General features: G+C 48.0%; 14 protein-coding genes and 1 long non-coding RNA gene across 20 annotated transcripts; 9 read left to right on the forward strand and 6 right to left on the reverse strand.

Moving 5' to 3' along the window:
• Window positions 1-31: 31 nt before the first annotated feature.
• Window positions 32-2,065, reverse strand: LOC136193303 (ribosome production factor 2 homolog). The gene is made up of 10 exons (XM_065982166.1): window positions 1,515-2,065; window positions 1,329-1,461; window positions 1,241-1,278; window positions 1,152-1,191; window positions 1,014-1,095; window positions 882-958; window positions 729-828; window positions 575-677; window positions 354-498; window positions 32-297 (listed from the first exon to the last, which is right to left on the reverse strand). Exons 1-10 carry the CDS (start codon window positions 1,538-1,540, stop codon window positions 88-90), a joined length of 954 nt encoding a protein of 317 aa, XP_065838238.1. The 5' UTR covers window positions 1,541-2,065; the 3' UTR covers window positions 32-87.
• On the forward strand, window positions 1,566-2,814 carry LOC136193305 (GPN-loop GTPase 2-like). Of its 2 annotated transcripts, XM_065982168.1 has the most exons (5): window positions 1,566-1,981; window positions 2,036-2,192; window positions 2,240-2,400; window positions 2,457-2,593; window positions 2,662-2,814. In XM_065982168.1, exons 1-5 carry the CDS (start codon window positions 1,589-1,591, stop codon window positions 2,708-2,710), a joined length of 897 nt encoding a protein of 298 aa, XP_065838240.1. In that variant the 5' UTR covers window positions 1,566-1,588; the 3' UTR covers window positions 2,711-2,814. The 2 variants fall into 2 exon arrangements, with proteins under 2 accessions (XP_065838240.1, XP_065838239.1); XM_065982167.1 differs by having other exon boundaries at window positions 2,457-2,814.
• Window positions 2,815-4,078: 1,264 nt separating this feature from the next.
• On the forward strand, window positions 4,079-4,750 carry LOC136193022 (histone H1-delta-like). The gene has a single exon (XM_065981810.1). It carries the CDS (start codon window positions 4,079-4,081, stop codon window positions 4,748-4,750), a length of 672 nt encoding a protein of 223 aa, XP_065837882.1.
• A 226-nt stretch (window positions 4,751-4,976) lies between these two features.
• Window positions 4,977-5,791, reverse strand: LOC136192690 (signal peptidase complex catalytic subunit SEC11A-like). The gene is made up of 3 exons (XM_065981375.1): window positions 5,683-5,791; window positions 5,152-5,625; window positions 4,977-5,084 (listed from the first exon to the last, which is right to left on the reverse strand). Exons 1-3 carry the CDS (start codon window positions 5,731-5,733, stop codon window positions 5,028-5,030), a joined length of 582 nt encoding a protein of 193 aa, XP_065837447.1. The 5' UTR covers window positions 5,734-5,791; the 3' UTR covers window positions 4,977-5,027.
• On the forward strand, window positions 5,749-7,321 carry LOC136192689 (tudor domain-containing protein 3-like). The gene is made up of 9 exons (XM_065981374.1): window positions 5,749-5,815; window positions 5,864-5,945; window positions 5,998-6,063; window positions 6,123-6,283; window positions 6,333-6,474; window positions 6,522-6,593; window positions 6,637-6,739; window positions 6,791-6,911; window positions 6,971-7,321. Exons 1-9 carry the CDS (start codon window positions 5,787-5,789, stop codon window positions 7,299-7,301), a joined length of 1,107 nt encoding a protein of 368 aa, XP_065837446.1. The 5' UTR covers window positions 5,749-5,786; the 3' UTR covers window positions 7,302-7,321.
• On the reverse strand, window positions 7,195-7,883 carry LOC136192691 (U3 small nucleolar ribonucleoprotein protein IMP3-like). The gene has a single exon (XM_065981377.1). The coding sequence runs from the start codon at window positions 7,860-7,862 to the stop codon at window positions 7,314-7,316; it is 549 nt and encodes a 182-aa protein (XP_065837449.1). The 5' UTR covers window positions 7,863-7,883; the 3' UTR covers window positions 7,195-7,313.
• A 41-nt stretch (window positions 7,884-7,924) lies between these two features.
• LOC136192770 (ciliary microtubule associated protein 1A-like) lies at window positions 7,925-9,025 on the forward strand. Its single transcript, XM_065981477.1, has 3 exons — window positions 7,925-8,281; window positions 8,420-8,643; window positions 8,694-9,025. Exons 1-3 carry the CDS (start codon window positions 7,984-7,986, stop codon window positions 8,925-8,927), a joined length of 756 nt encoding a protein of 251 aa, XP_065837549.1. The 5' UTR covers window positions 7,925-7,983; the 3' UTR covers window positions 8,928-9,025.
• LOC136192769 (uncharacterized) lies at window positions 8,974-10,297 on the reverse strand. Its single transcript, XM_065981476.1, has 7 exons — window positions 10,014-10,297; window positions 9,859-9,956; window positions 9,739-9,806; window positions 9,608-9,692; window positions 9,447-9,556; window positions 9,272-9,395; window positions 8,974-9,221 (listed from the first exon to the last, which is right to left on the reverse strand). Exons 1-7 carry the CDS (start codon window positions 10,232-10,234, stop codon window positions 9,085-9,087), a joined length of 843 nt encoding a protein of 280 aa, XP_065837548.1. The 5' UTR covers window positions 10,235-10,297; the 3' UTR covers window positions 8,974-9,084.
• Window positions 9,850-10,550, forward strand: LOC136192778 (uncharacterized). Its single transcript, XR_010671239.1, has 2 exons — window positions 9,850-10,289; window positions 10,355-10,550. It is a non-coding gene; the product is annotated as an uncharacterized lncRNA (long non-coding RNA).
• Window positions 10,551-10,560: 10 nt separating this feature from the next.
• LOC136192761 (mitogen-activated protein kinase kinase kinase 7-like) lies at window positions 10,561-13,933 on the forward strand. The gene is made up of 18 exons (XM_065981463.1): window positions 10,561-10,683; window positions 10,850-10,960; window positions 11,054-11,122; window positions 11,188-11,233; window positions 11,295-11,418; window positions 11,470-11,594; window positions 11,640-11,673; window positions 11,724-11,818; window positions 11,877-11,934; window positions 11,994-12,066; window positions 12,120-12,177; window positions 12,227-12,544; window positions 12,721-13,173; window positions 13,223-13,266; window positions 13,327-13,386; window positions 13,488-13,543; window positions 13,600-13,693; window positions 13,755-13,933. The coding sequence occupies exons 1-18, from the start codon at window positions 10,606-10,608 to the stop codon at window positions 13,806-13,808; spliced, it is 1,950 nt and encodes a 649-aa protein (XP_065837535.1). The 5' UTR covers window positions 10,561-10,605; the 3' UTR covers window positions 13,809-13,933.
• A 72-nt stretch (window positions 13,934-14,005) lies between these two features.
• On the forward strand, window positions 14,006-15,129 carry LOC136192774 (uncharacterized). Its single transcript, XM_065981481.1, has 5 exons — window positions 14,006-14,150; window positions 14,234-14,330; window positions 14,445-14,554; window positions 14,669-14,779; window positions 14,847-15,129. Exons 1-5 carry the CDS (start codon window positions 14,055-14,057, stop codon window positions 15,009-15,011), a joined length of 579 nt encoding a protein of 192 aa, XP_065837553.1. The 5' UTR covers window positions 14,006-14,054; the 3' UTR covers window positions 15,012-15,129.
• LOC136192764 (tRNA pseudouridine(38/39) synthase-like) lies at window positions 15,008-18,687 on the reverse strand. Of its 5 annotated transcripts, XM_065981470.1 has the most exons (15): window positions 18,601-18,687; window positions 18,401-18,525; window positions 18,256-18,346; window positions 18,091-18,198; window positions 17,945-18,029; window positions 17,786-17,894; window positions 17,665-17,725; window positions 17,556-17,615; window positions 17,430-17,506; window positions 17,259-17,382; window positions 17,049-17,112; window positions 16,938-16,997; window positions 16,820-16,877; window positions 16,576-16,760; window positions 15,008-16,521 (listed from the first exon to the last, which is right to left on the reverse strand). In XM_065981470.1, exons 1-15 carry the CDS (start codon window positions 18,640-18,642, stop codon window positions 16,439-16,441), a joined length of 1,332 nt encoding a protein of 443 aa, XP_065837542.1. In that variant the 5' UTR covers window positions 18,643-18,687; the 3' UTR covers window positions 15,008-16,438. The 5 variants fall into 5 exon arrangements, 4 of the variants coding, with proteins under 4 accessions (XP_065837542.1, XP_065837539.1, XP_065837540.1 ...); XR_010671236.1 differs by having other exon boundaries at window positions 15,008-15,272; window positions 15,325-16,521; window positions 18,091-18,525; XM_065981467.1 differs by having other exon boundaries at window positions 18,091-18,346.
• On the forward strand, window positions 15,254-16,864 carry LOC136192771 (meiotic recombination protein REC114-like). Its single transcript, XM_065981478.1, has one exon. The coding sequence runs from the start codon at window positions 15,615-15,617 to the stop codon at window positions 16,326-16,328; it is 714 nt and encodes a 237-aa protein (XP_065837550.1). The 5' UTR covers window positions 15,254-15,614; the 3' UTR covers window positions 16,329-16,864.
• Window positions 18,688-18,845: 158 nt separating the features above from the next.
• Window positions 18,846-20,442, reverse strand: LOC136192767 (guanine nucleotide-binding protein G(s) subunit alpha-like). Its single transcript, XM_065981472.1, has one exon. It carries the CDS (start codon window positions 20,262-20,264, stop codon window positions 19,137-19,139), a length of 1,128 nt encoding a protein of 375 aa, XP_065837544.1. The 5' UTR covers window positions 20,265-20,442; the 3' UTR covers window positions 18,846-19,136.
• Window positions 20,356-21,711, forward strand: LOC136192773 (charged multivesicular body protein 1b-like). Its single transcript, XM_065981480.1, has 10 exons — window positions 20,356-20,494; window positions 20,582-20,601; window positions 20,660-20,737; window positions 20,791-20,859; window positions 20,916-20,993; window positions 21,059-21,127; window positions 21,183-21,290; window positions 21,347-21,390; window positions 21,438-21,513; window positions 21,572-21,711. The coding sequence occupies exons 1-10, from the start codon at window positions 20,488-20,490 to the stop codon at window positions 21,611-21,613; spliced, it is 591 nt and encodes a 196-aa protein (XP_065837552.1). The 5' UTR covers window positions 20,356-20,487; the 3' UTR covers window positions 21,614-21,711.
• The last annotated feature ends 155 nt before the right edge of the window (window positions 21,712-21,866 follow it).

Below are 21,866 nucleotides of genomic sequence, written 5' to 3' on the forward strand. Positions count from 1 at the left end.
AAAAAATGTGTAAATGCTGGTAACCAAAAACTAGCGTTTTTCACACTCTGCTTCTTTTATAAGTGCAAATAGTGCTAGCTTATTCATTCAATCGGCAGATGTTTTTGATTTTTTAGGCAAAGAGGTACTAGGGTCTGCAGGTTCATCGTTTTCCAATGGCTTTCGCTTTCTCTGACGTTGCGACTTGAGAGCCTTTACCCGTTTTGTCTGCAATGTACCCAAGTCTTGTCTTTGCATGTGAATTCGGCCAAGCTGGCTTCCAAATGGATCGTGGTCCACATTCTTTTTCTTCTTGATCTTAAAAACAAGAGATTTGATCAATTAATCAAGCAAATTTGACAAAAGCTGCGCACTGTTGCCTCCTTTGGTTTCTTCATTGCCGCCTTCATCACTTCTTTAGACGCTAGGTGGCATCGTCTCAGCGTAAAGTCTAACGATGGACCGATTTCAACTAGTTCAACTTTTGGGATAGGCGTTCCTGATTTCTTCAAAACCATTCTGTGCACCAAAGAAAAAGCGAGGCATTGACAACAACGTCGTATAGCCAGACAACTTATTGACTGATATAACTGACCTATAATTCCTCATGTATATCTTATCCCCTTCAGCTGCAAATGAAATTACGCGCTCCAAACCCTTGAGGCTAATCTTTTTCACAACGCTTTGCCGAAAGAAATCTATAGCCCAATTTCGATAAATATGCCCCAATTGGCTCGGTGGATGCTCACCTAGCATCAAATTTCTAAATTTTTGAAGTTCTTCCGTTTCTTCAAACCGACTACCAGTAAAAATGATGCACGGTTTGCAGCCAACAGCGCAATTGGAAACCTTTGATTCTAGATTATTAGAGTGGAAAGGAGGCAGAGAGCAAAATAAAAAACCTTGAAATCTTTTGCTGCCTTGTAACTATCAATGCCTAGCTCTATCATGTCTGCTACCTGATAGTCAAACATTCGACCTAAGAAGAAATCAGTTCCTCCTTCCTTTGACCCGGCCTGCTATTCTGTACTCACCAAAAACCAAATTGTGAGGACGCTTTTTTGAGTGAGACCCAAATACAAACAGAGAAGCATCACTATTTCTACTGAAATGTTCCTGAAAGATAGAGATAGAGGCACAAGTTTAATTATATGCTATCTAGATTCAAATACCAGAGAAGTCTGGTCCTCAAATGGACGAATAATATTTTTTCTATAAAAATTCTAGTCGATTTCGTATGTGCTAAGTAATTCTTTCTTACCGTTGAAAGAATGTGGAGTGAGGTTTCTTGATTGCGCACTGCACTTCACGAATTCGTAATTTGACGACTACGAGTTCACAAAACTTACCAAATCTCTCATTGCTTTAGTGACAATGTCGCTTGTTCGACTTCCGCGGATGAACAGAGCCGATTTGACGTTCTCCTCTATTTTTGGCGACTTTTGCTCAAGAATGCGTCTGCCACGATGCGTCTTCGCCTTCCTTAGGAAATACAAACATCATTTCGCGATCGACGAGCACGTAGTATAGCCTACTTCGCTTTTTCCACGCGCTTTGACATGCTTGATCCGGGCGCGTCTCTTCACCCACAAGTTAGCGCGCTCAAACAATGTTTTCTCAAATCGTCATCGGGCCTCCTGGCTCAGGAAAGACGACCTATTGCCGTGCAATGCACGAATTCATGACTGCATTGGGCCGAAAAGTTGCTGTAGTCAATCTCGACCCGGCGAACGATCATCTTCCCTATACAGCAACCGTAGACATTTCCCATCTCATCAAACTGGAAGACGTCATGGAAAAATTTCGCCTGGGTCCCAACGGGGGTCTCATTTACTGCATGGAATTTCTAGAGGCCAACATAAGTTGGCTAGAGGCAAAGCTGGCAGAACTTGCCAGTCAAAATCACTACGTACTGTTCGATTGCCCCGGGCAAGTCGAACTGTACACGCATCACAATGCAGTAAGGAACATTGTACAGAGACTTTTGAAGAGCAATCACAGGGTGGGTACGTAGGAGTTGTCTTGTGGGGAGACTGATGCACTTAGTTTTCTTTAGCTGGCTGCTGTTCATCTTGTCGACTCTCACTATTGCAGTGATCCGGCGAAATTCGTTTCCGTGCTTCTTACGTCTCTTACGACGATGATTCAGCTGGAGTTGCCTCACGTCAACGTTCTATCCAAAGTCGATTTGATAGAGCAGTGTGGTCAACTAAGTAGGCATATGCTACGTTTTTTTTCTTTTTACTAATTTATTCTATAGGTTTTGGGTTGGATTTTTATACCAACGTACTGGATCTCTCCTTCTTAGTGGATCGTCTCCACGATGACCCATTCTTTAGCCGACACAAGAAAATGAATGAAGCCATTTGCGGAGTCATCGAAGACTACAGTCTAGTTTCATTCATCACTCTAAACATTCAAGTGAAAATTTTCTCTTCCAAGTGAGAGAAGAACCTTTTTCTAACGTTTTCATGCAGGATAAGCAGAGTGTGGCTAACGTTGTCAAGGCGGTTGACAAGGCAAATGGCTACGTTTTCGGTGCCGGTGAACGTCAGTGTGATGATGTTTTCTCTTTGATGTCGTCTGCTTTTGGAGCCGACTTCGACTTTTTCAAGTCATTTATACCCTGCAGTTGTCGTGACTCGCAGTATATTGATCGCCCGTTTCTTTTTGTTCGCGTAGGACGTCAAGTGTGAAGGAGAAGTATTTTGAAACCGAAAAAACCGAATGAAAGAATTCTTCAGCGACTACGACGATTTTTATTTCCTGACGAAATATAGCGTTTAGAAAGTGATTGCAGCGATTTTTTAACCGTACACGTTAGCGAGAAATCGATTTGATTCGTTCGTGGTGTCGCGCGATGTCGGCGACCGCACTCGACCGGCCGCCATTGCGAATCAATCTCACTCTTTCTTGCTCGACTCACGCCCACCCACTTTTGCGCCAACGATAGCGCAATGAACTCGTCTTTTTGTACAGCGATCGTTTGGCGACTTTTTCTGGGGCGGGACAGTGTACGAGGGGAAGAAAACAGAAGATCGAGCGGCCGCAACGCAACCCAGACGAAAGCGATTCTCTTCGCGGCTTTCCACTCGCTCAAAACGCACTCGCAGAACAAATCGCACCCGAGAGAGGATTTCTTGACTCAGAGGTCGATTTTCGTCGATAAGACAAACGACAGTTTCCTTTGTCTTCGAGGAGGGAGGGAGGGGGTCGATGACGCGCCCGCCCGCCCGCCAAGAAACGGCCCTAAACAGCTCTAAAATAACGCGTGCGAACGTCGAACGAATAGAAACGACTTTGTGACTATCTAGAGCGTCTTTCTGGTTTTGAAACGATGTCGGACTAAGACGTTATTGTTGTGTTTCGTCGATGGTCTTATGGGAAGTGAAGCGTAGGAGAAGCCCGTAGGTCGCATCGAGAAAAAGTCTAAACAGCGCCGTTTCGCGAGCTCGAATCCGAGCGATTCGTATCTATACTGCATTTAGAGACTATCGAGACGATGCTCTTGCTCGTTCGGGTCGCAATTACGTTGGTCTAGACGACGTACGACCGTCCTTTCGGGTGGTGACGTCACACAAGGAGTGTGCTTGGCGAAGGATTTCGAACGCCGATTTCTCGACGATTTCTCGACGAATGTCGGCAAAACGCTACGCTAACAAGTAGAAAAACGTCTGGAGTCTTCCTTCTGTGCATTTCGAGCCGATTCGAGCATCTGCTAAGGTGAAACGGACGGAAAAGTCGGAATGTGTCACGAACCCTGACGAAACTTCACAACATCTGCGCGTCTTACGTCTTTACCCGAGCTCTGCTAGCGACCAAGTCCGGTCAGACTGGTAGTAGAGTCCTCGGACAACGTTTCTAAACAAACGGAATCGAAATCGAACGAGCGATGACGAAATGCGACGCAATCGAATGAGACGACCAAGCACAACCCGGACGCCCGTGCAATCGCGATCCCCGCCGATTATCACGTGACTCTTTCCGTTCACGTTCGAATACTACGGGTTATAAATACGAAAAGCGCCCGCGCGCAAGCGCCAAGCGTCCACTCGTCGTCATTTGAAGTGTCGTAGCAAGTCGTCTCGCTCTCGAATCAATGTCAGCTAAAACTAAATCGAAGACGACGAAAAAAGCGAAAGCGCCTGCCGCCGCCGCTGCCGTAGAAGGCCAAAAGAAGAAACGCTCTGCGCCGAGTCACAAACCGTACGCGGATCTCGTGAGGGAAGCGATCGTCTCGCTGAAGGAACGCAAGGGCTCGTCGCGTCAGGCGATCGCGAAATACATCGACACCCAGTATCCGGAGCTCTCAAACGCTCAACTGCACATTCGTCGCGCGCTCAAGCGTCTCGTCGAAAACGGCGCTCTCGTTCAAACGTCGGGCACAGGCGCGTCCGGGTCGTTCAAAATAGCGACTAACGCGCGCAGCTCGAAACCGGCGAGAAAGAAGAAAGCTGTCGAAAGTGACGACGACGACGAAGAAGAAGCAGCGCCGCCCGCGAAAAAACCTGCGAGAAAGGCCCCTGCGAAGAAGACCCCAGCAAAAAAGACCCCAGCAAAAAAGGTCGAACCGAGGAAAAAACCGGCGCCTGCTGCTGCTGCTGCTGCTGCTGTGAAATCGCCGGCTAAGAAAAAGTCAGCTGATGCTCCAAAGAAAGCTCCAGCAAAGAAGAAAACTCCGACGGTGAAGGCTTCGGCTAAGAAGAAGCCGGCTGCAAAGAAGTCGAATCGAAAGAAGGCGGCTGCTGAGAGTAAGACAGCGGAGGAATGAAATTGTTTCGGACTCTCACAACTGTTTCTCTGTTTTTTTTTTCTTGGGCGAGTTGTGTTTGATTAGGCGCTCGTGTTGGGTTCTTTCTTTCTCTAAGATGCCTATAAACTAATTAAGGATAATAAAAAATATGTTTGGGTTATAATTTTTTGTGCGGGGAATGTTGGCTTGGAAATGTAGGAAGATCCCGGACAAATAGAGGTACATGACGCGCGCACACGTTAGATCGAGAGAAATCAAAAATTCTAATTCAAAGTGAGCTGGTTTTGTTCATCATTCAGTTTGCTTCTCTATTTAGAAGAACAAAAATTCCAAGGCTCGCCAAAAGCAGATACTAAAAAACAAGAGATACAGTAGTATGTAGTCGTAAAAAAAAGCTACATGTCTTAGTGAGTTCTCACCTTGAATTTGGGATAGTCATTCATGAGTATGGTGACTATGCCGACGTAGGGTAGATAGCCCCTCGCTCTACCGACAACGTCCTTGCGCTGCAACCACATCTGCCCCTTGGCGTAAAGGCCGCGATCGTCGACCTGATTGTTGTCGCCTTTCGTGAGAAATTTCATCGGTGGCGACGAATAGGGGCCCCTTTCGTCGCCGGTTTCGTTTCTGTCCTTCTGGTGGAGTTTGATGACCCGATGAACGATCGGTATGTCGCGCCCTTCGATTTTGAAGACGACGATTTCGCCGACGCGAATCGGATCGTCTTGGTGATTGGTAAGAAAGAGGAGATCGCCGCGATAGAAGGCCGGTTCCATGCTGCCGCTCAGGACGACGACAATGGGGCTCTCGCTGCCTGTTACCACCATCAAGCCCTTCCAGATCATGAGCGCCGACGAGACGATCATGCCGAAGTTGAGGACTTGATAGTAGAGCTGAAAGCGACCGTTTAGGACTCGTTTTTACGTCGATTTAGGTATTGTTTGGCTTACTTGACGTTTGTTCATACGCCGTATTTCGTCGAACCAGCTAGAAATGTCCATTTTCTCTCGAATTCGGCCGACGACACTTTCTGCGTTAGGAAAAGGGCCCGGATATGGCTTCTGCTTTGGTGAAAAAGGGCTGGTTCGTTTGTCCTATGAGGCGGGGATCCGTCTTCTATTCACTTCTTAGGCATTTGAGTGCCGAAGGCGTTGGGCTGTGTGGAGAAGCCTGCGGAAATAAAGACGCGTCACTTGAAAAGGCGGCCTTAGACGTGTGAAAAAATGTTCAGTTGAGACACTTGGCTGTAAAATCTTTGAGTTTAGTTGGATCTGAAACGAGTCGGAAGTCCTTCTCTTCCAGATGGAATCCAAAGAGGCCAGTCGCTAATAGTCAGTTTAATTAACCAGTTTGAAAATGCAATTTTAATGATACCTTTGTGAACATTTAGCTGAAAGGGCCGCTAATTCTGCAGGTGCAGAAAGTGCGAAATGTGGCGGCGCCTAAATCAAATCAGACATCAATGCATTCACCTCGAATGTTGAAATTGCAACTGACTGATGGCCATCTGAGTTGCAGTGCTCTGGAAATGACGCACGTGCCTCATTTGAAGTATTGGTAAATTGCTATAGATTTCGCTGTTTTGATCCTCCTCTTTTAGGATGTCGCTTTTGCCTGGTAGCAAGATCCAATTGCTGGGCGATGTTGAAGTTGATCATGGCTTCATCTTGCTACACGAGCACAACGTTCGTTTGCTAGGTGGCAAGGTGGAGGGTATGATTGAAAAATGGGAGCTGAGTCAGGTAGAATAGGTAAGATGTGAGTGCCGTTGGAGGAACTATCTTTGCAGAAATTGGCTACTCATGTGAGAGAGGGCGGAAACGAAGGCGTTGCTCCTCCGCCGTGGGTTCCATTCAGTGAAGTGAGAGAATTCAGCATAGACGTTTATACGTTTGTTCTTTTAGATCAGTAAAGGGAAAGTTTCTGGTACAATAGATACAAAAAAAGCGGGAGGTCAGTCTAGTAGAACGTCTTCAAGTGGCAGACAGACCCAACAAAGAAATTCTTGTAAAGGATTTGCAGCTGTTATGTCATACTGTCTACACATGATTTATTTAGACGAAGGAAGAGGAGGAAGAGGAGGCCTAAAATCAGCCTCAGTACCCAGCTTTTCGCGACCCAGTTCTGATTTGAAGGACATGGAAGACTGGGGACGGGATGAACAACCCAAGCGACGATGGTACAGTACAATACATAGCAGGACCAATGAGCAGAAAGAAATTTTATAAATAATATCAGGCAGGATCAAGGTGGCCACAGCCAGGAACGAGGAAGAGGAAGAGGAAGAGGAGGAAGAGGACAAAGAGGCAAAAGCAGAGGAAGAGAAAGAGGAGTAGGTGAAGGTGACTCGTCATGGTACACTGGAGAACGCCTTGAATTCCGAAAAAGCAATCCAGAACCAAGACAAAGGAGAGGAGACTACAGGGAGAAAGACCTAGCTACAAGCATGACCGAACTGCACGTTTCTCGCCCTCCGCCGCCAAGGCAGCAAGATAAATTTCCCGGACAGCCAAAGCCAAGTTCAGCCCTAGCAACAGCACTGAAAGAAAAAGTCCCAAACCCTAAATAATCAATCTCTATTTCATAACATGTCAAAATCGTCACGCTCCTCATTGTAGTCCATAACATGCTTTCGTATTTTTGAGGCATTCGCCCACGTGACGAAATCCTCCATAGTTCGAGTCACCAAATAGGCGGGATCGGTGACGACGTCCGTTCCGACGCGCACGTGACCCTGTTCGACAAATCGAACGGCGTCCTTGACGCGCTGCGCCATGCGCAGGCGCACCATGACAACGGGTAGACGACGTCGGCAGAACGCCGAAGCGGAAACTTTGTCGCAAAGTGCGAGATTTTTTCGCGTCGGAATCAGTCCGATATTGTAGACTTTTTCGAGAAGTTGTCGCGTCGCGTCGACTCGAAAGGGATCGCGCGCGTCGAGAGCCTTGATTTTCGTCGCAAGTGATTGGATTGCGCCGCACAAGCGATTGTATTTCGCGTAGTCTTCGCGCTTTTGGATGTGATAGCGACGAAGGATTTTTGCTTCGCGAATTCCGCCGTCGGTCTTCCACGAGATGAAGTCGACCTTTTTTAGAAGCTTTTTCTCGTGGAACTTCAACGCACGAACCATGAGTGCCGAGGGGATGCGTAGAACTGCGCGCGCGGCTGCGCGTTGATTATCCGGGGTGCTAATCTACGTTATTGCCATTCGCGGCTTTCTTCGCTTGAGATAGACCAGGTTTGATCTCATCATGTCCAACGCTTCCACCGAAGGCCCGATGATCGCGGCAAAGCTGACCGGTCCCGGACCGGCAAAATACAACTTGGCCAGCACGTGCGGATTCGTGAATCACAATCCGACCAAAGCGAAAAATCCCGCGTTCAAAATCGGACTTCGAACGTGGCCCCCGCTCAGTCAAAATTCGGGTCCCGGACCGGGAGCCTACAGTCTGCCCGCGAATGTCGTGCGCTTTGGCAAAGACGGTTATCCTTCATATTCTCTGTACAGTCGCCCGAAAGATCTCAGTCAATTCAAGACCCCGGGGCCAGGTATTTCTAAGTAAATTTCGTTGAATTTTTTGCAATGGTGGTGCATTTTGGCTTTCTTCGTGCTCGCGTCGCTGTAAACAAACCGAAGGGGCGGGGTCAAGACGTCTCTTCTCACGTGATGCTGTTTTTTTCATGTAGCCGCATACCAGAGCGGAAGTTTTTTGCCGGGACACGTTTCTAAGGCACCAGCGTACTCGCTGGGAGGTCGAACGCGCATGTTGGCGTCAGATAAGACACCGGCACCGAATTCTTACAACTTGCCCAGTTTCATGGGACCGCGCAGCCACAACAAGGCGTCGGCGCCCGCCTATTCAATCGTCGGACGCAGCAAGAATGGAAGTTTTCACGAAGACCTCAAAAAGGCAAATTGAACACGTGGTACGACCTCCCCGGATAATATAGACATTTTTAGACTCCCGGACCCGGAACGTATCAAATCGTTGATACATCGGTTTTGAAACGACGAAACCCAATGTATTCGATCACCGGCCGAAACATGCTGCCAGGCGATTCAACTGTGAAGCCAGGACCTGGTCGTTACAGTCCAGAAAAGTCGTTTCCCACGAAGAAAGCGGCGCCCAGATTTTCGTTCGGAGTCCGCCATTCCGAATACACGGCCCCCGTGTTGGATGTCTCCATCGACTGATTAATAATTAAACAATATTGCATGACTATTGATCTTATTGCTTTTTTCTTTTTGTCACGTGTCGCCTTTCTTTTTATTGCTAAGGACATTCTCTACTACAGGCTAGCAAAGAAAAGTGCATGAAACAAAAAAGACACAATCGTCCCTCCGGGTCTTTTTAGTCATCATCCTCTTCCTCAATCTTAGCAATGCCTCCTCCTGCACCTGGCTGAGTCTGATCTTCATCATCGTCCCCAATTTTCGGCGCCAGATAAAATCGAATGTGGCCCGTGTCGCCAATCAAGTACTCAACAGCTACACAGTGAGAGACGTCAGAATATGGGATCTTCTCTGCAGTTTCTTACCAAGAGGAACGTCTTTGTGCATGGAAATGGTTACGGTGTTCGATAGGCTGCTCGCTTTGGTGAAGAAATTAAGATACTTCAGAGCAACGGACAACGTGCACGGTTCGTTCATCGTTATGTTAACCTTGAATGAAGTAATTAAAACTTAATAATATTAATTAAATAATCCCATTACACTTCCGTCTTCTTTGTCAATTGTTGCATTTTGTCTCAGTGTGACTGATCCGCTGCCAACGTCTCCAGCGACAGAAAATCGAATTCCCTCCTTTGAGCAGGAAATCTCCACTAACATCAAAGTTAGATATTAATTAATAATAATTACTTATTAGATTTTACCGGATTCCCCAATGCTGCTCAGATCGCGACAAATTCTCTGGAATTCGGACGAAGGAAGTTGAATGACGCAATCATAATCGGTATCCTAATAAATCCCTTCAATTAAATAATTAGCAGTTATTATTTCGTACAGGGATTCCTAGATGATCTTGATCGATATTCATCAACTTGAGTTCATAGTCAGACACCTTGTCCTGATCTATGAAAGCATAAGGTGCTTACTACATCCGGGATCTGGCAAGCTTTCTTACTTTGACTCTCGAATAAAAATCCGACGACGTCTCCGCCTTCTTCGGCTCGTATCGTTATCGTGTCGTCGTTTCCAGCGCATCGCAGGATCTTGCTGACGCTAAAACGCCATTGGCGCTTAGGGCGCGCGCTAGTGGCAAAATCGTTCACTTTTCACCTCGATATTTTCATGCCGAGCGTCAGATTTCGATCGCATCGAAACGGATCAAAGGTTTCTGATCGCAGGAGAAGAGAAACGAGGCAGACGTGGCTCGAGTCCATCGTCTGGAGGCTGATTCCCGAACTCGAGCAATCGAAATTCGCCTCTGTTGATATGTTGCCGATCGCCTCGAGAATCTTTTTCAAGAGGCTTCCCTGGACGAGTCGAGCTTCGAACATTGCAGCTAAAAAACTCTGGCGCGTCGAATTGGCGGGACTTCACGATTCTGCTACGGTGTGAGCATGCTCGGCGCGCTTAGCTCGACTATCCCGTATTTTTATAACAACATGCCTTTTTAGCGTAGCTACAGCGTAGCCTAGAAGACTTACCAGTCAAGTAGGAGTGACCAGACTAGTGACCAGTGGAGTGACCAGGACTTTGTGAGGCTCTCTGAAAGTATTGTAACAGTGACTTTTTTCTGGCTTCTATCTTTCATACGTTATGCTTCTAATACATGTAGCACTATTTCTAGAAAACCAAAAAGGCGAAAATTAATTAATTAAGCAAAATGCATGACGCGTACAGTGATTGATATCAACGTGCTTTCTAGATGGACCCCAATTCCTCGACGTCTCTGAGCCAAATTCAGTTCGACGAAATCAACTACTCGGAAATCGATTTTATTGGCGTAAGTAAACGCGAGAGACGAACTCCGCGAACGGAGGGCATCCGCATTTCCGCGAACGTCACAACGAACTCGCAGCTCTATTTTTCCTTTCCGCATCGCTACGCGAAACCCGACGCCATCTCTCTCCACACAGTACACGAACCAATTCCATTTCCGGCTCCCTTAGACGGTGAATTCTGGCACGTACGGCGTCATCAAGAAAGCGAGATGGCGCGGCCTAATCGTCGCCGTCAAAACGATGGAGAGCGAAGACGAGAAGAAAGCATTTCGTAACGAGGTACAGTACGTCGAACGGGGAAAGATGGCTTAGAGGGCGGAGGGGGGGTCCCCTCGATTTAGAGTCGAATACCCCTGTGTTTTTCCCACGCAGCTCAAGCAACTCTCTCGCGTGAAACACGAAAACATCGTTTTTCTCTATGGAGCGTGCGTCAACGAAAAGGTACAGATCCATAAAGAAGTTTAATTAATTATTAAAAATTGGGAAATATTGGAAATTCTTTTCAGGTGTGCCTTGTGATGGAGTACGCTGAAGGCGGCTCCCTTTATGACTGTGAGGAAAAGGATTACTCGTTAGGATTTGTTTTATTTCGTTATTGATTTCGTGTGTGAAGTTCTTCATGGAACGGACATTGCGTATTCGACGGCTCAGGCGATGTATTGGCTGTCACAGTGTGCAAAGGGCGTTGCCTATTTGCACAGCATTAGACTTGTTCATAGAGACTTGAAGTCACCCAAGTGAGAGAGAGCCCCTTTGTCTTGTCCTCTCCTGTAAGATTTTCTTCTTAGTCTTTTGCTTGTTGGTGATGGAACGCGATTGAAAATCTGTGACTTTGGAACGGCATGCGAGTTTCGAACTCACATGACTAATTGTACAGGAAGTGCCGCTTGGATGGCACCAGAAGTTTTTGAAGGTAAAAGAATTCATTTTGATTTGAAAATTGGACACGTTTTCTTAGGAAATAACTACACGGAAAAATGTGATGTATACAGGTAGAAGTAGCGACTTCCAAGTAGCCTTTTTACCACGTTTTTTCTCCCAGTTTTGGCATCATTTTATGGGAAGTGACAGCACGGAAAAAACCGTTTGACGATATTGGAGGCCCGGCCTTCAGAATCATGTGGGCAGTCCATCAAGGCACTTACACACAGTAGAGCAGCAATTAAATATTTAGTAAGCACCTACTCTGTATTAGGGGAAAGACCACATGATATTCAGGGCATGCCAAAAGCGTTGGAGAATCTTATGAAAAAGTGCGCGTCGGCGGTCTTTATTTATTTATTTATTTATTTTCCTATGATATTGTTTCTAGGTGTTGGGATAAAAATCCTCATGAGAGACCGTCCTTTACGGATGTGGACGAGTTTATGGAATTCGTTATGCAGGTTTGATTAGAAGAATGCTCCATAGCTCTTACATGACACTGTGATCGCCTTAGAATTGTCCGGGCTACAACGAGCCTCTCTTTTACGACGGAAGTGAAGATTTCGACCCGAGTGCGTGGCAACGCGTCGGTACGCCTCCTATGACGAAACGTTTTTCTAGACGTTGGTTCTCAAGCGGGAAGCTCCGTTGCAGACGCGAGCACAGCAACGGCAATATACCAGCCAATGGAACCGCCTCAAATGACGACTACAGCTTCATCTCCTCAGCACCCAGATCCTCCCCAGTACCCAGATCCTCCTCATCACTCTCAATCTCATCAACAGCAGTTCTCCTCGCGTCCAGCGGCTTTAGTCAAAGCCATGGGCGATCTGCAACTGCATCAACCGGTGCCTCCGCAACAGCAATATCAGCCCCTTCCACTACAACCGTATCATCATTATCAGCAGGCACAGCAGCCTCAGTATCCTTACCCAACGAGTAAGCATATATTTTACACAGAATCTAGTATCAGTTAGTATAGATGCAGTCCAGCTTTAGTTCTTGGAACCTCGATAGGGCACCTGCATGCCTTGAAGGCCTTTGATATCTGATATTGCTTATTATCTCTCTTTCGCTTAGTCTAGGCGTGGCCCTATTGTAAGCTTTTGTGTTAGGACCTCATTCCGAAAGCGGCTTTCAGCAGTCCTACCCGGATCATCCCCACGCCCTGTTTCCCCTCCCCGGTGCGGATGAACGCGGCCGACCTCCCGTCAATCGATCCCAGAGCACTGACATGCCCCATCACCACAATCCACATCACTACCCCACCTCTCAAGAGTACGGCGTAGGATACCGAAGCAATCCAGGACCGTCGCCATGGCCACCGTCAAACTGGCAGAATCAGCCCGCTCAGCAGCCGATTACGACTACTCAAGAGCAATATTATGATTATCAGCATCTTCAGCAACAGCAGCAACAGCAACAGCAACAACGGCATCATATGCCTTTGCTACCGTATGGTGAGACGGACCAGAGACTCCAACCACCAACGCAGTATGAAAGTGGGCGCGCTGCGGCTTCTCGAGACGCCAGCAGGAACAGTTTAATCCGTTTGTCGCAGAATCGAGGTATGGCGGAAGAAGAGGGGTCAATGGGGTTAGGATGTGGTTATTTAAGAAAAACCTGACGTCAAGTTTCCTGAGTTGGACTGGCAGAATCAGGTTCGATTACGCGTGAAGGTGTCTAATTGCAAGGAAGCTAAGATTGTTTTTTTTTTACAGCCGCTGCCGCCGGCGACGAATTCCTGGGAGTCGGAGAAGATATACGAGGATCACTGCCGGGTAGGATTGCCTTCCTGAATAGAAGAAACTCTATCATTTGATGGAGCTTCTTCCACGCTGTGACAAGGGGGTCGCGATTGAGAGTGTTTCTGTTTGTGTAGTTAGCTGAAACGTATCTCCAATTGCGAGCGGAAATTAGGCGGCAGGAAGAGAAAAGGTGCATTTAATCAATTATGTGTTCACGTGTAGCGTGACGGATGTATTAACTGATAGAGCTCAGCTGGACCGAATGTTGACGGCTGACAGAAACGAGCTGGTTAGCGGTAGAAAACGGCTGGAAAGGTACACACAGTTGATGGGACAGAAGGTGAGCGTTACGCATCGCATTTGTTGCTTTACTGCATTCCGACGCTCGTTATTTGTTGTAGGAGCACCTGCTCATACAGCAAAAGAGCTACAGAGCCGAACTAGATAATATGTGACACAGCGATTTGGTGTGTAGGAAGCTATAGCCTAGGTGCACAGTTGGTTGATTGGTTGGTTCCATTTTTTCGTTTCTTTTGAAATGAGTCGAACCGGGCGCATCCTTCTCGATGCGGTCTATTGATATTGGTGCGTGTCATTCTCGCCGCCCCCACACTCTTATCTATCCCGTCATTACCGAATATCTCGCATTCAGAGTCGGTTCCGCTTACGATCGACATCGATATTCTCTCGCGCTCCAGACAATGAAGTCGTATGCTGCTAAAGTCGTTCTCATCGGCGACGAACGCTGCGGAAAATCGAGCGTCTGTGAAGTGTTTCGTCGCGGCACTTGGCCTCGAGTAAGCAAGCGCTACTGCATGTGTAGGGGAGGGGGACTTTCATCCCGAACCGACTTCCCGAACCCGAATGCGTGCGATTGCAGGACTACGAGGCGACCGTGGAGGAAAAATGGACGGATTGCGTGACCACAGTAGGAAAACGAAAGCACGCAGTCAACATGACTGTCGTCGACACGTCAGGTAAGAATAGCTCGAAGCCGACCAAGAGACGCGTTTTCCTTCGAAGAAATACGCGCTTTCCTTAATTTATCGGCACGTCGACTATGTTGAGTTGGTTCTCATATCGGTTCACAGGTCAGGAAGCTTACGACCGATTGCGACCGCTTTCTTACGACGACACAGACATTGTTGCCATATGCTTCGACATATCTTCGGCATCGTCGCTGGCGAACGTCGTTTCTAAGGTCTGTATGCCGCTTTTTTTATAGCCGCACTTCCTGGCACTTCCGCCTGATTGCGTTCCGCCCCCTCCACATCCGCCCGCTTTTCATTCATTCGTGTCTCGTCGTTCCGCTTAGTGGCATGTTGAAGCGAAGAACTTCTGCTCGTCTGCGTTTGTCGTTCTTGTTGGTTGCAAAGCGGACAAGAGGCAAATCGAAAGCCGATTGTCGTCAATTTCGCAAGAACAAGTGAGTGGGCGGAACCCGCAATTACGTCACGCGAACGCTTCCTATCGATTCTCCCGCGCGATTATAGGCTATCGAAGTGGCTGGCGCCATCGGTGCGAAACACTACGTCGAGTGCAGTGCATTCGATCGCCCGTCAGTTAAGAAAGTATTCGAATGCGCCGGCGAGGCGGCGATCAAGAGGCGGAGAAAACTCAAATCAAGGAATTCTTGGTGGCGAGGGCTCGTCGCTTGATCGAAACAACCTATTGCTTTTATTTTGTACTACAGATGCGTGCTAGTGTGTACAGACTGCAGATAGGTGAGTAGGTGCTCGAAACGTCAATTAGTGTTATTTTGCAAGTTGAAATCAACGCCTCGTGACGCCGTTTTTGCATTCTCCGTCGTTTCACCCGGGCCGACGATCGAGCGCTCCGAATAATCGAACAGGACTCCCAACGGAATGGTACTGTCACGCCCATTCTGAAAACGGCCCTCAGCTTCCGGCTTCAACTCGCTAAGGAAACATGCGTTTTGGCACGATGCAAGCCATTCGCGATTCACTTAACGGCAATGCAAGGTATTTGTAAGGAAGTTGAGTGCTTGTGCGGTTCCCTGTTTTCGCTCTTCGACCCGGACGTGCGCAAATGGCTAACCCAATCAGAGCCAGAAGTCCAACAAGCCCGATAACAGCTAGCACAGCGATAAGGATGCCGTTGAATGGTTGATTCGTATCGCTCGTCGTTCCCTTCGTCGCTAATGGGCTTGCACTCATCGGCGTTGCCATGGGCACCCGAATGACTGAAATCCATCCGCTGAAGCCCGAATCACTAAAAATCCCCGTTCAAAAAGCCGACAAATGTCAGCAGTCTTCTCCTGGCGACTATCGAAATACGCACGATGCGTGAGCGCGCGTGGCCCCGGTCCCACTCGACACTGGGAACGAATCGGGCGTCCAGAGGACGTAACGACGCTCCTGCTCATCGACGGCGAGCATCTCATTGTTCGTCAAGGCGCGACGACCATACTCGAAAGCCTAGCGTTGTACAACGCCGCCGAATGGCTCGAATGCACGACGAAATCAGACGACGCCGCGTTCCTGATAAAACGGGGAGGCGCCAACGGGGGAAAACGCGCTTTTCGCGTTCGCTTTGCCAACGGCGAAGCGAAATGTCGCGAGTGCGCGGAAAAATTGCGCGCCGCTTCGATTCCAGTGAAAATTGCGGGAGCCCGCGGCGAAGTGGGATCCCAATTGTCGCAACGGGGAGGATTTGATTTCAGTCAAGAACCGTTGCCTCCTCCTCCCCCTCCTCCCCCGCAACGCGACGTCGACGAACCGGGAATCGACTCGGCGACTTTGCCGTCGTATACTATTCGCGCCGTCGCCGAACACGTGGTCGACCGGTGTCCACTTCCGCCTGCCTATTGCGCCGGCGCGGCGGAGACGGGGTACCCCGATCGCGACGACGACGACGTGGGAACGCTCGTGAGGCTCTGTCTCACCGATCCCAGTTTCCCTTCGTTTGTCGAGAAGGTCGAGGAAGCGATGAAGGAAATCATGTCAGGCGAGTAGAGAGAAAGAGAAAGAGAAAGAGCCAATGGTTTCACACTGAAATGGTATGTAATATTCGTCGTAATACTAGCAAGTAGGAGAGAAAGATTGATTATCCCCTCCTCGTAGTCTCATAGACTAGTTGACTCTGAGCCCAATCCCTCAAGTCGAGCTCGTTTGGCTTGTTGACTAGCCAGTCGTTCTTCTAGCGTATCTGAAAAGTGTAATTGGCAAGTGGTATTTGTGACTAGAGCGTGTCAATGTATACCCGCCGAAGGTCGATCTAGAATCGATCGATAGGAACTTCCTCGTACGAGTCCCGGTATGTAGGAGTCCAACTGACCGTAGACGGATCTCCCCATGTCTGACCATCTAGTAAAGTCGTTAGGCGCATCTTTGTTCGCGACCAAGCAAGATGTGGCCGAGTCGACGATCTCTCGGAGCATAGCGCTTCTAATAAACAGGCGGAAATTTCTGTTGTTTTAGTCTGATGTCGGTATCTTCCTTTTTACCTTATCTCTTTACCCGCCCAGACATCTTGAAAGTGCGTCAGTATTTCTTCGTGGGTATCTACGTAGATCGAAATGGCGCGCTAAAGACCTTTTGTCTATCTAAAGCGATTGATCCTACCTGCGTCGCAAATCCATTTAAGATCTTCGAAAGCGCAATCATAGAACAAAAGCGAGTGCTCTATAAAAACAACGTAGATGAGAAGAAGCATGTATTAGTCAATGCGATAACCAGATGCCATGCTGTATTGGGGCTTTCCAGGACATGCACGGACATCGAGCATGTGGTCAATGACCTAAGAACATGAACGCTAGCACAGCTTCAGAATCAACATAGATTACAGCGAAATCTCTCTCTCATCTGGACACTGGATTACTTAGATAAACACGTGGACAGAGAGAAAGAGAGAGAGAGAGAGGCGCCACTGCTATTGGGTCCTACTTCTGGTTTCTCCAGGCCAAGGCCAATTAGAATGAGAACGGCTATCATGCAGCGAATTTGATGCCAAAGAAAAGCCTGACCACACACCGTGAAAGCACACAGCTGAAATGATTCTAACTGCATACTAAAACGTTTCTGTTATTATTCATAGCAGGCTAAATTGGGACTGACCTTTTGTTTTCTATGCATTGCAGATCAACGTAGAGAATTCTCCGAACGAAGTTTGTCACGCCTCCCCCAATATCCATCTAAAAAACGGAAATTGACGCACACCCCCCTAGTAAGATTGAACGTTACTTTGCAAAAATTTCGAAAATCGTGTTCACCAACGAATTTCTGAGCAGCGCTATTCATCAGCTGAATATCATCATATCAAAAATGTGGCAAAGAAGCCGTTCTCGCGTACCTCAATGTTCAAATTTGTCCGGGGAAAAAAATACTTGTAAGTTCTGGAGAGGCAGCTAAACCTTTCCGTGAGACGAAAATTATTAGATAGGAGGTGCAGGGCTCCTTCTATGTTTTCTTGCCTGGCATCGAAGTGGGACGGGACTGGGCTCCAAGCCATAATACGTATGTCTTTCGGTAAGGCCTTGTTCAGCAGTCGCACGTAGTCCAGTTCTATTGGAATGCGACTTCCTGGATTCCAAATCAACGCTATGTCATTTTTCCTTGAGGGCAGTGCCAACCCTTCTCGGGAGACGATTTAGAATCCGATGGCGGAATTATTCCAGGACCGTCAGTCAAATTAGATCTCACACAAAGGGAGATAACCTAATTCGGGAACAAAAAAGAAAACATTTGTTTTCCCGGAATGAAGTTTTGTCTCCTGCACCTGGCCGAGGGCGCTGACGCCTTTATCGGTTCTTCCGCAGCGAGAATACCGACACGTAGCTCGACTTTCGATGAGGCGAACTTTCAGGAGAGCCGCGAAGAGGTGCGCCTGCAAGAGAAAAAGGAAGTGTCGCGCGAAGACGTCAGTTTGAAGATCATTCATCACTTCTACGGTATCGTCGACTGTTTGGCTGGCAAAGCCGCGATAATCCCAACCGAGATAGGCAAGTTTCAAAGCGACGTATCGACGCCCGTATCTGACGAGACAGCTCTCTATCGCGTCCCCCCCAAAAAAATCGCTCTTTATTGACTTTGCAAAGTCGAAAGGTCGGTTCGCTTTCTTTCGTTTCCGAGGCGACGACTTGGACGTCTTCGCGCGAGCCTCGTCCATCTGGGCGCCGCCTTGTTCCAACTCCCTAATGCGTCCAATCAGTTCCTGCGCGTGCGAGAGTCGAGTTAGCGCTCATGTGCGTCAGACGGTGCGGTCGGCAGCAGCGGCGACGAATCGAACCTCTCTCGACAGGCATTCCAAATCGTCGACGGACGACAACATGGCGTATCGAGGAACCCTACGTAATGGGATGCGACACGCCCCAATTCCAAGGCGAGGAGGAATCTCGCGCGCAAGGAGGGGGCGAAAGTATTATTAGATCCTAAACGGATGCGGAGGAAGAACAATGGAAGTCACAATAGCAACACGTGCAATGGAGACAAAAGCGGTTGACTGCTGGAAGCGAAAGGTAAACAAACACGCTCTCTCAAAAAAAGGAATGCATCCTTTATTAGAAATAAATAAAACAAACACAAAACGGAGGCGGCGGCGTCGTCGTCAGGAAATCAAATAGGTAGAAAGATGAGAATCCGTTGGAAAGAAGCCATTAGCGATGTACAGTAGCCCCCAGGAACTATGCACAAACACAACCTAATCTGAACAAGTCCAAAGTAGCAGATCAAAAAAAAAGTATAGAGGGGGGCGAACACGTAGACGCGGCACAGACTGACATACATGTATAAGAATTACTCATAAGAGGGGAGTGGGTGGTCTGATTACTGAAGACTGCAGAGACGGAGATATTCTCGCTGAATGATCTCCTGACAGTCATTGAAAACAGTGCGAATATTTTCAGTGTCTATAGCGGTGGTGAAGTGCGGATAGAGTTCATGCCGATCGTTCGACTCCTGCGCCGTCGCCGTGAACTTATCGCGTATGAAAAATTGAGCGCGCAGCACTTCGGGCGGCTCGCCTTCGTACAGCTTCGGTACGTTGGCGACGGTATAGTTGGGATACTCGTCGAAATATTTCTCGAGCGGCGATTTGCCGAGAAGTATCTTCTTCCGAAGCAGATCTTGCTTGTTGAGAAAGAGAATGACGGAGATTTTCTTGAGAAAACGATTGTTCCATATATTCTTGAACAAGTCCAACGCCTCCTTGAGCCGATTGCTCGTCTCGTCCTCGCGCAGGTTCATGTCGTAGCTGCTGCAGGCGACGACGAAAATGATGGCCGTCACGTCGTTGAAACACTGTATCCACTTGCGACGTTCGTCGCGCTGACCGCCGACGTCGACGATGTGAAAGCGCACCGATCGATAGGTGAACTTGGTTTCGAAGATGCCTCGCGTCAGAACGCGACAGTGGAGAAGATCTTGCACGTCGGGAATGTAATCGGCGCGTCGAATCACTTCGATTCGATCGAGAAAGTACTGGGCCGAATCGATGAGCTGGAACTCGTTCGCTCGTTCGTACATCGTCTGCACGGCGTCGTCGCGCCAGAGATCGCGCGTCCACGAGAAAAAGTCGTCCGTGAGCGCTTCGTTGGCGTCGATCGTCGCCAGGACGCGATCGGCGGCCGCTTCGTCGACGAGCGCGCCGCCGTGACGACGCACGGCGCGTAGAAGCGTCGATATCGAGTCCTTGATGTTGTTGTGTATGTCGGGTATCGTGCGACGTTTCTCGTCTTCGCCGAATCCGTTCACGTGGAGGATGCGCATCTGCTTGACGATCGTGCTCTTGCCCGATTCGCCGGCGCCGAGCAGAAGGAGACGATGGGTCGCTTTGTAGTTTTTCGCCTCCTTCATTAGTTCCTTATCGATCTGATGCGACTTGTGCGACTGAATTTTCTCCCGTTCGCGCTGCTCCGGATCGACGCTGGGGAGTCTCGATGGCAGGCAACCCATCGCGATTCGCCCTTCACCCCGTTTTAGGCCGGATTATCGAGACCGCGACAAAGAAAACGCTCCGTATACACACTCCTCGCCGAATGGACACCTGCGCCTGCGTGTTGGGCGAATTTTGTCACCGCTGACGTCAACCACCAAATTTGGGCGTTTTGCTCGCTCAACGATTAGCAACTTGTGTTACGTGCACGTCGAAAGGAGCGAAGACGTTCGTTGCGCGACGATGGATAGTATCCTTTGCTCGGTTTTTCGGGGACTGGGGTCTCCTTTGGGGGTTGTCGCTTTTTTTTCTTGACTTGCTCCACTTCGTTTCGAAGAGCATTTATTCAACCTGAAGGTGATATGCCACGATCGTGACCACTTTTGTCGCGCTCGAAACCCTCCTTTCGATTTAGTTTGCCGCAAAGCAATTGGATAGAAACGCGAAGAAATGCGACAAAGAGGAAAAGGCGGAAAAAGTCAAATTGAAAAGGGTACAATTGACCGAAAACGCGATCAAAACAAACCCAAATGTATCCTAATCAAGGCGATCGAGAAAGGCAACATGGATGGAGCTCGAATTCACGCCGAAAACGCCATTCGACAGAAGAACCAGGTACGAAGGAGATGACGACGAGATGACGTCATTTCTATGTAGGAGAACTCGTTTAGTCGTTAAACTTTTTGCGAATGGGCGCACGAGTAGACGCCGTGGCCCAGAGAGTCCAATCGGCTGTCACTATGCGTCAGGTTGGATCTATAAATGAGAAATGAAGAACGGTAATATTTCAAAAAAATTTTTTCTTTAATTAAAGGTTACTGGATCGATGGCGGGCGTCGTCAAGTCCATGGACTCGGCTTTGAAGTCGATGAATCTTGAAAAAGTCGAGGCGTTTTGGTTGGAGAGTTGCAAAAGATTTATATTTCAAATTTTTATAGGTTGCCTCACTAATGGAAAAGTTTGAGCGTCAGTTTGAAACGCTGGACGTTCAGTCTCAGGCGATGGAAGACGCTATGAGTTCGACTACAACGCTAACTGTTCCTCAGGTCAGTGTGCGGTTCACCCTACAGTAAGAATACCAAGTCATTTCTTCACCTGATAGGGTCAAGTGGATTGCCTAATGCAAGAAGTTGCGGATGCAGCGGGGTAAGATTTATTTATATATATTTTTTAAAATAAACAATTGTGCGTAGTCTTGAATTGAAAATGGAATTGCCTGGTGCTCAAACGACTGCAGTTGGCACGGCATCAACGGCGTCAGCAGAACAGGTAACAACAAACATGTGACCTATGACATCGACTGACCTTTGACTGAAATAATATTTAGGATGAACTGACCCAAAGATTGGCAAAGCTGAGACAGATGTGAAAGACACGAGATTTAGGGTAGCTGTATAATATGTTTTGGACACGAGTGGTGTATGTGTGGTAGCAAATCACTTTCTATGTGCTCATTATTTCGTATTACTCATTGTACTCAACGCCAATTGCAGAGCAGGATAAATTGGTAAGAAAAAATGCCACCGTCGCTCAAACGACTTCAACAGAAGCAAATTGAGTCGACTGTCCGACGCAGCTAGTGCACGTCCACAACGAATGTTGCCCAAACAGATGGCCAGCGA

This window comes from Oscarella lobularis, chromosome 11 (assembly GCF_947507565.1).
Source record: "Oscarella lobularis chromosome 11, ooOscLobu1.1, whole genome shotgun sequence".
In the NCBI taxonomy this organism is placed as follows: domain Eukaryota; kingdom Metazoa; phylum Porifera; class Homoscleromorpha; order Homosclerophorida; family Oscarellidae; genus Oscarella; species Oscarella lobularis.

Bases quoted from the DNA above. Each gene is read 5' to 3' on its own strand.
- LOC136193303 (XM_065982166.1), bottom strand. From the start codon at position 1,540: ATGTCAAAGCGCGTGGAAAAAGCGAA. The intron at 1,462-1,514 runs GTAGGCTATACT...GTATTTCCTAAG, and splicing joins AAGCGCGTGGAAAAAGCGAA to GAAGGCGAAGACGCATCGTG. The intron at 1,279-1,328 runs GTAAGTTTTGTG...CGTGAAGTGCAG, and splicing joins CTAAAGCAATGAGAGATTTG to TGCGCAATCAAGAAACCTCA.
- LOC136193305 (XM_065982167.1), top strand. From the start codon at position 1,589: ATGTTTTCTCAAATCGTCATCGGGCCTCCTGGCTCAGGAAAGACGACC. The intron at 1,982-2,035 runs GTGGGTACGTAG...AGTTTTCTTTAG, and splicing joins TTTTGAAGAGCAATCACAGG to CTGGCTGCTGTTCATCTTGT. The intron at 2,193-2,239 runs GTAGGCATATGC...TTTATTCTATAG, and splicing joins AGAGCAGTGTGGTCAACTAA to GTTTTGGGTTGGATTTTTAT.
- LOC136193022 (XM_065981810.1), top strand. From the start codon at position 4,079: ATGTCAGCTAAAACTAAATCGAAGACGACGAAAAAAGCGAAAGCGCCT.
- LOC136192690 (XM_065981375.1), bottom strand. From the start codon at position 5,733: ATGGACATTTCTAGCTGGTTCGACGAAATACGGCGTATGAACAAACGT. The intron at 5,626-5,682 runs GTAAGCCAAACA...GGTCGCTTTCAG, and splicing joins GGCGTATGAACAAACGTCAA to CTCTACTATCAAGTCCTCAA. The intron at 5,085-5,151 runs GTGAGAACTCAC...CTTGTTTTTTAG, and splicing joins ATGACTATCCCAAATTCAAG to TATCTGCTTTTGGCGAGCCT.
- LOC136192689 (XM_065981374.1), top strand. From the start codon at position 5,787: ATGGCTTCTGCTTTGGTGAAAAAGGGCTG. The intron at 6,740-6,790 runs GTAAAGGATTTG...TGATTTATTTAG, and splicing joins GACCCAACAAAGAAATTCTT to ACGAAGGAAGAGGAGGAAGA. The intron at 6,912-6,970 runs GTACAGTACAAT...AAATAATATCAG, and splicing joins GAACAACCCAAGCGACGATG to GCAGGATCAAGGTGGCCACA.
- LOC136192691 (XM_065981377.1), bottom strand. From the start codon at position 7,862: ATGGTTCGTGCGTTGAAGTTCCACGAGAAAAAGCTTCTAAAAAAGGTC.
- LOC136192770 (XM_065981477.1), top strand. From the start codon at position 7,984: ATGTCCAACGCTTCCACCGAAGGCCCGATGATCGCGGCAAAGCTGACC. The intron at 8,282-8,419 runs GTATTTCTAAGT...TTTTTCATGTAG, and splicing joins ATTCAAGACCCCGGGGCCAG to CCGCATACCAGAGCGGAAGT. The intron at 8,644-8,693 runs GCAAATTGAACA...AGACATTTTTAG, and splicing joins TTCACGAAGACCTCAAAAAG to ACTCCCGGACCCGGAACGTA.
- LOC136192769 (XM_065981476.1), bottom strand. From the start codon at position 10,234: ATGTTCGAAGCTCGACTCGTCCAGGGAAGCCTCTTGAAAAAGATTCTC. The intron at 9,557-9,607 runs GTAAAATCTAAT...CTTTGATGTTAG, and splicing joins GAGCAGCATTGGGGAATCCG to TGGAGATTTCCTGCTCAAAG. The intron at 9,396-9,446 runs GTAATGGGATTA...ACTTCATTCAAG, and splicing joins TTGACAAAGAAGACGGAAGT to GTTAACATAACGATGAACGA.
- LOC136192761 (XM_065981463.1), top strand. From the start codon at position 10,606: ATGGACCCCAATTCCTCGACGTCTCTGAGCCAAATTCAGTTCGACGAA. The intron at 10,684-10,849 runs GTAAGTAAACGC...CGGCTCCCTTAG, and splicing joins CGGAAATCGATTTTATTGGC to ACGGTGAATTCTGGCACGTA. The intron at 11,419-11,469 runs GTGAGAGAGAGC...TTTTCTTCTTAG, and splicing joins AGAGACTTGAAGTCACCCAA to TCTTTTGCTTGTTGGTGATG.
- LOC136192774 (XM_065981481.1), top strand. From the start codon at position 14,055: ATGAAGTCGTATGCTGCTAAAGTCGTTCTCATCGGCGACGAACGCTGC. The intron at 14,151-14,233 runs GTAAGCAAGCGC...GTGCGATTGCAG, and splicing joins GTCGCGGCACTTGGCCTCGA to GACTACGAGGCGACCGTGGA. The intron at 14,780-14,846 runs GTGAGTGGGCGG...GCGCGATTATAG, and splicing joins CGTCAATTTCGCAAGAACAA to GCTATCGAAGTGGCTGGCGC.
- LOC136192771 (XM_065981478.1), top strand. From the start codon at position 15,615: ATGTCAGCAGTCTTCTCCTGGCGACTATCGAAATACGCACGATGCGTG.
- LOC136192764 (XM_065981466.1), bottom strand. From the start codon at position 18,642: ATGTTGTCGTCCGTCGACGATTTGGAATGCCTGTCGAGAGAG. The intron at 17,507-17,555 runs GTAACGTTCAAT...TCCGTTTTTTAG, and splicing joins ATTTTCGAAATTTTTGCAAA to ATGGATATTGGGGGAGGCGT. The intron at 16,998-17,048 runs GTTATCGCATTG...TTGTTTTTATAG, and splicing joins CCAATACAGCATGGCATCTG to AGCACTCGCTTTTGTTCTAT.
- LOC136192767 (XM_065981472.1), bottom strand. From the start codon at position 20,264: ATGGGTTGCCTGCCATCGAGACTCCCCAGCGTCGATCCGGAGCAGCGC.
- LOC136192773 (XM_065981480.1), top strand. The intron at 21,128-21,182 runs GTCGAGGCGTTT...AAATTTTTATAG, and splicing joins AGTCGATGAATCTTGAAAAA to GTTGCCTCACTAATGGAAAA. The intron at 21,291-21,346 runs GTCAGTGTGCGG...TTCACCTGATAG, and splicing joins CAACGCTAACTGTTCCTCAG to GGTCAAGTGGATTGCCTAAT.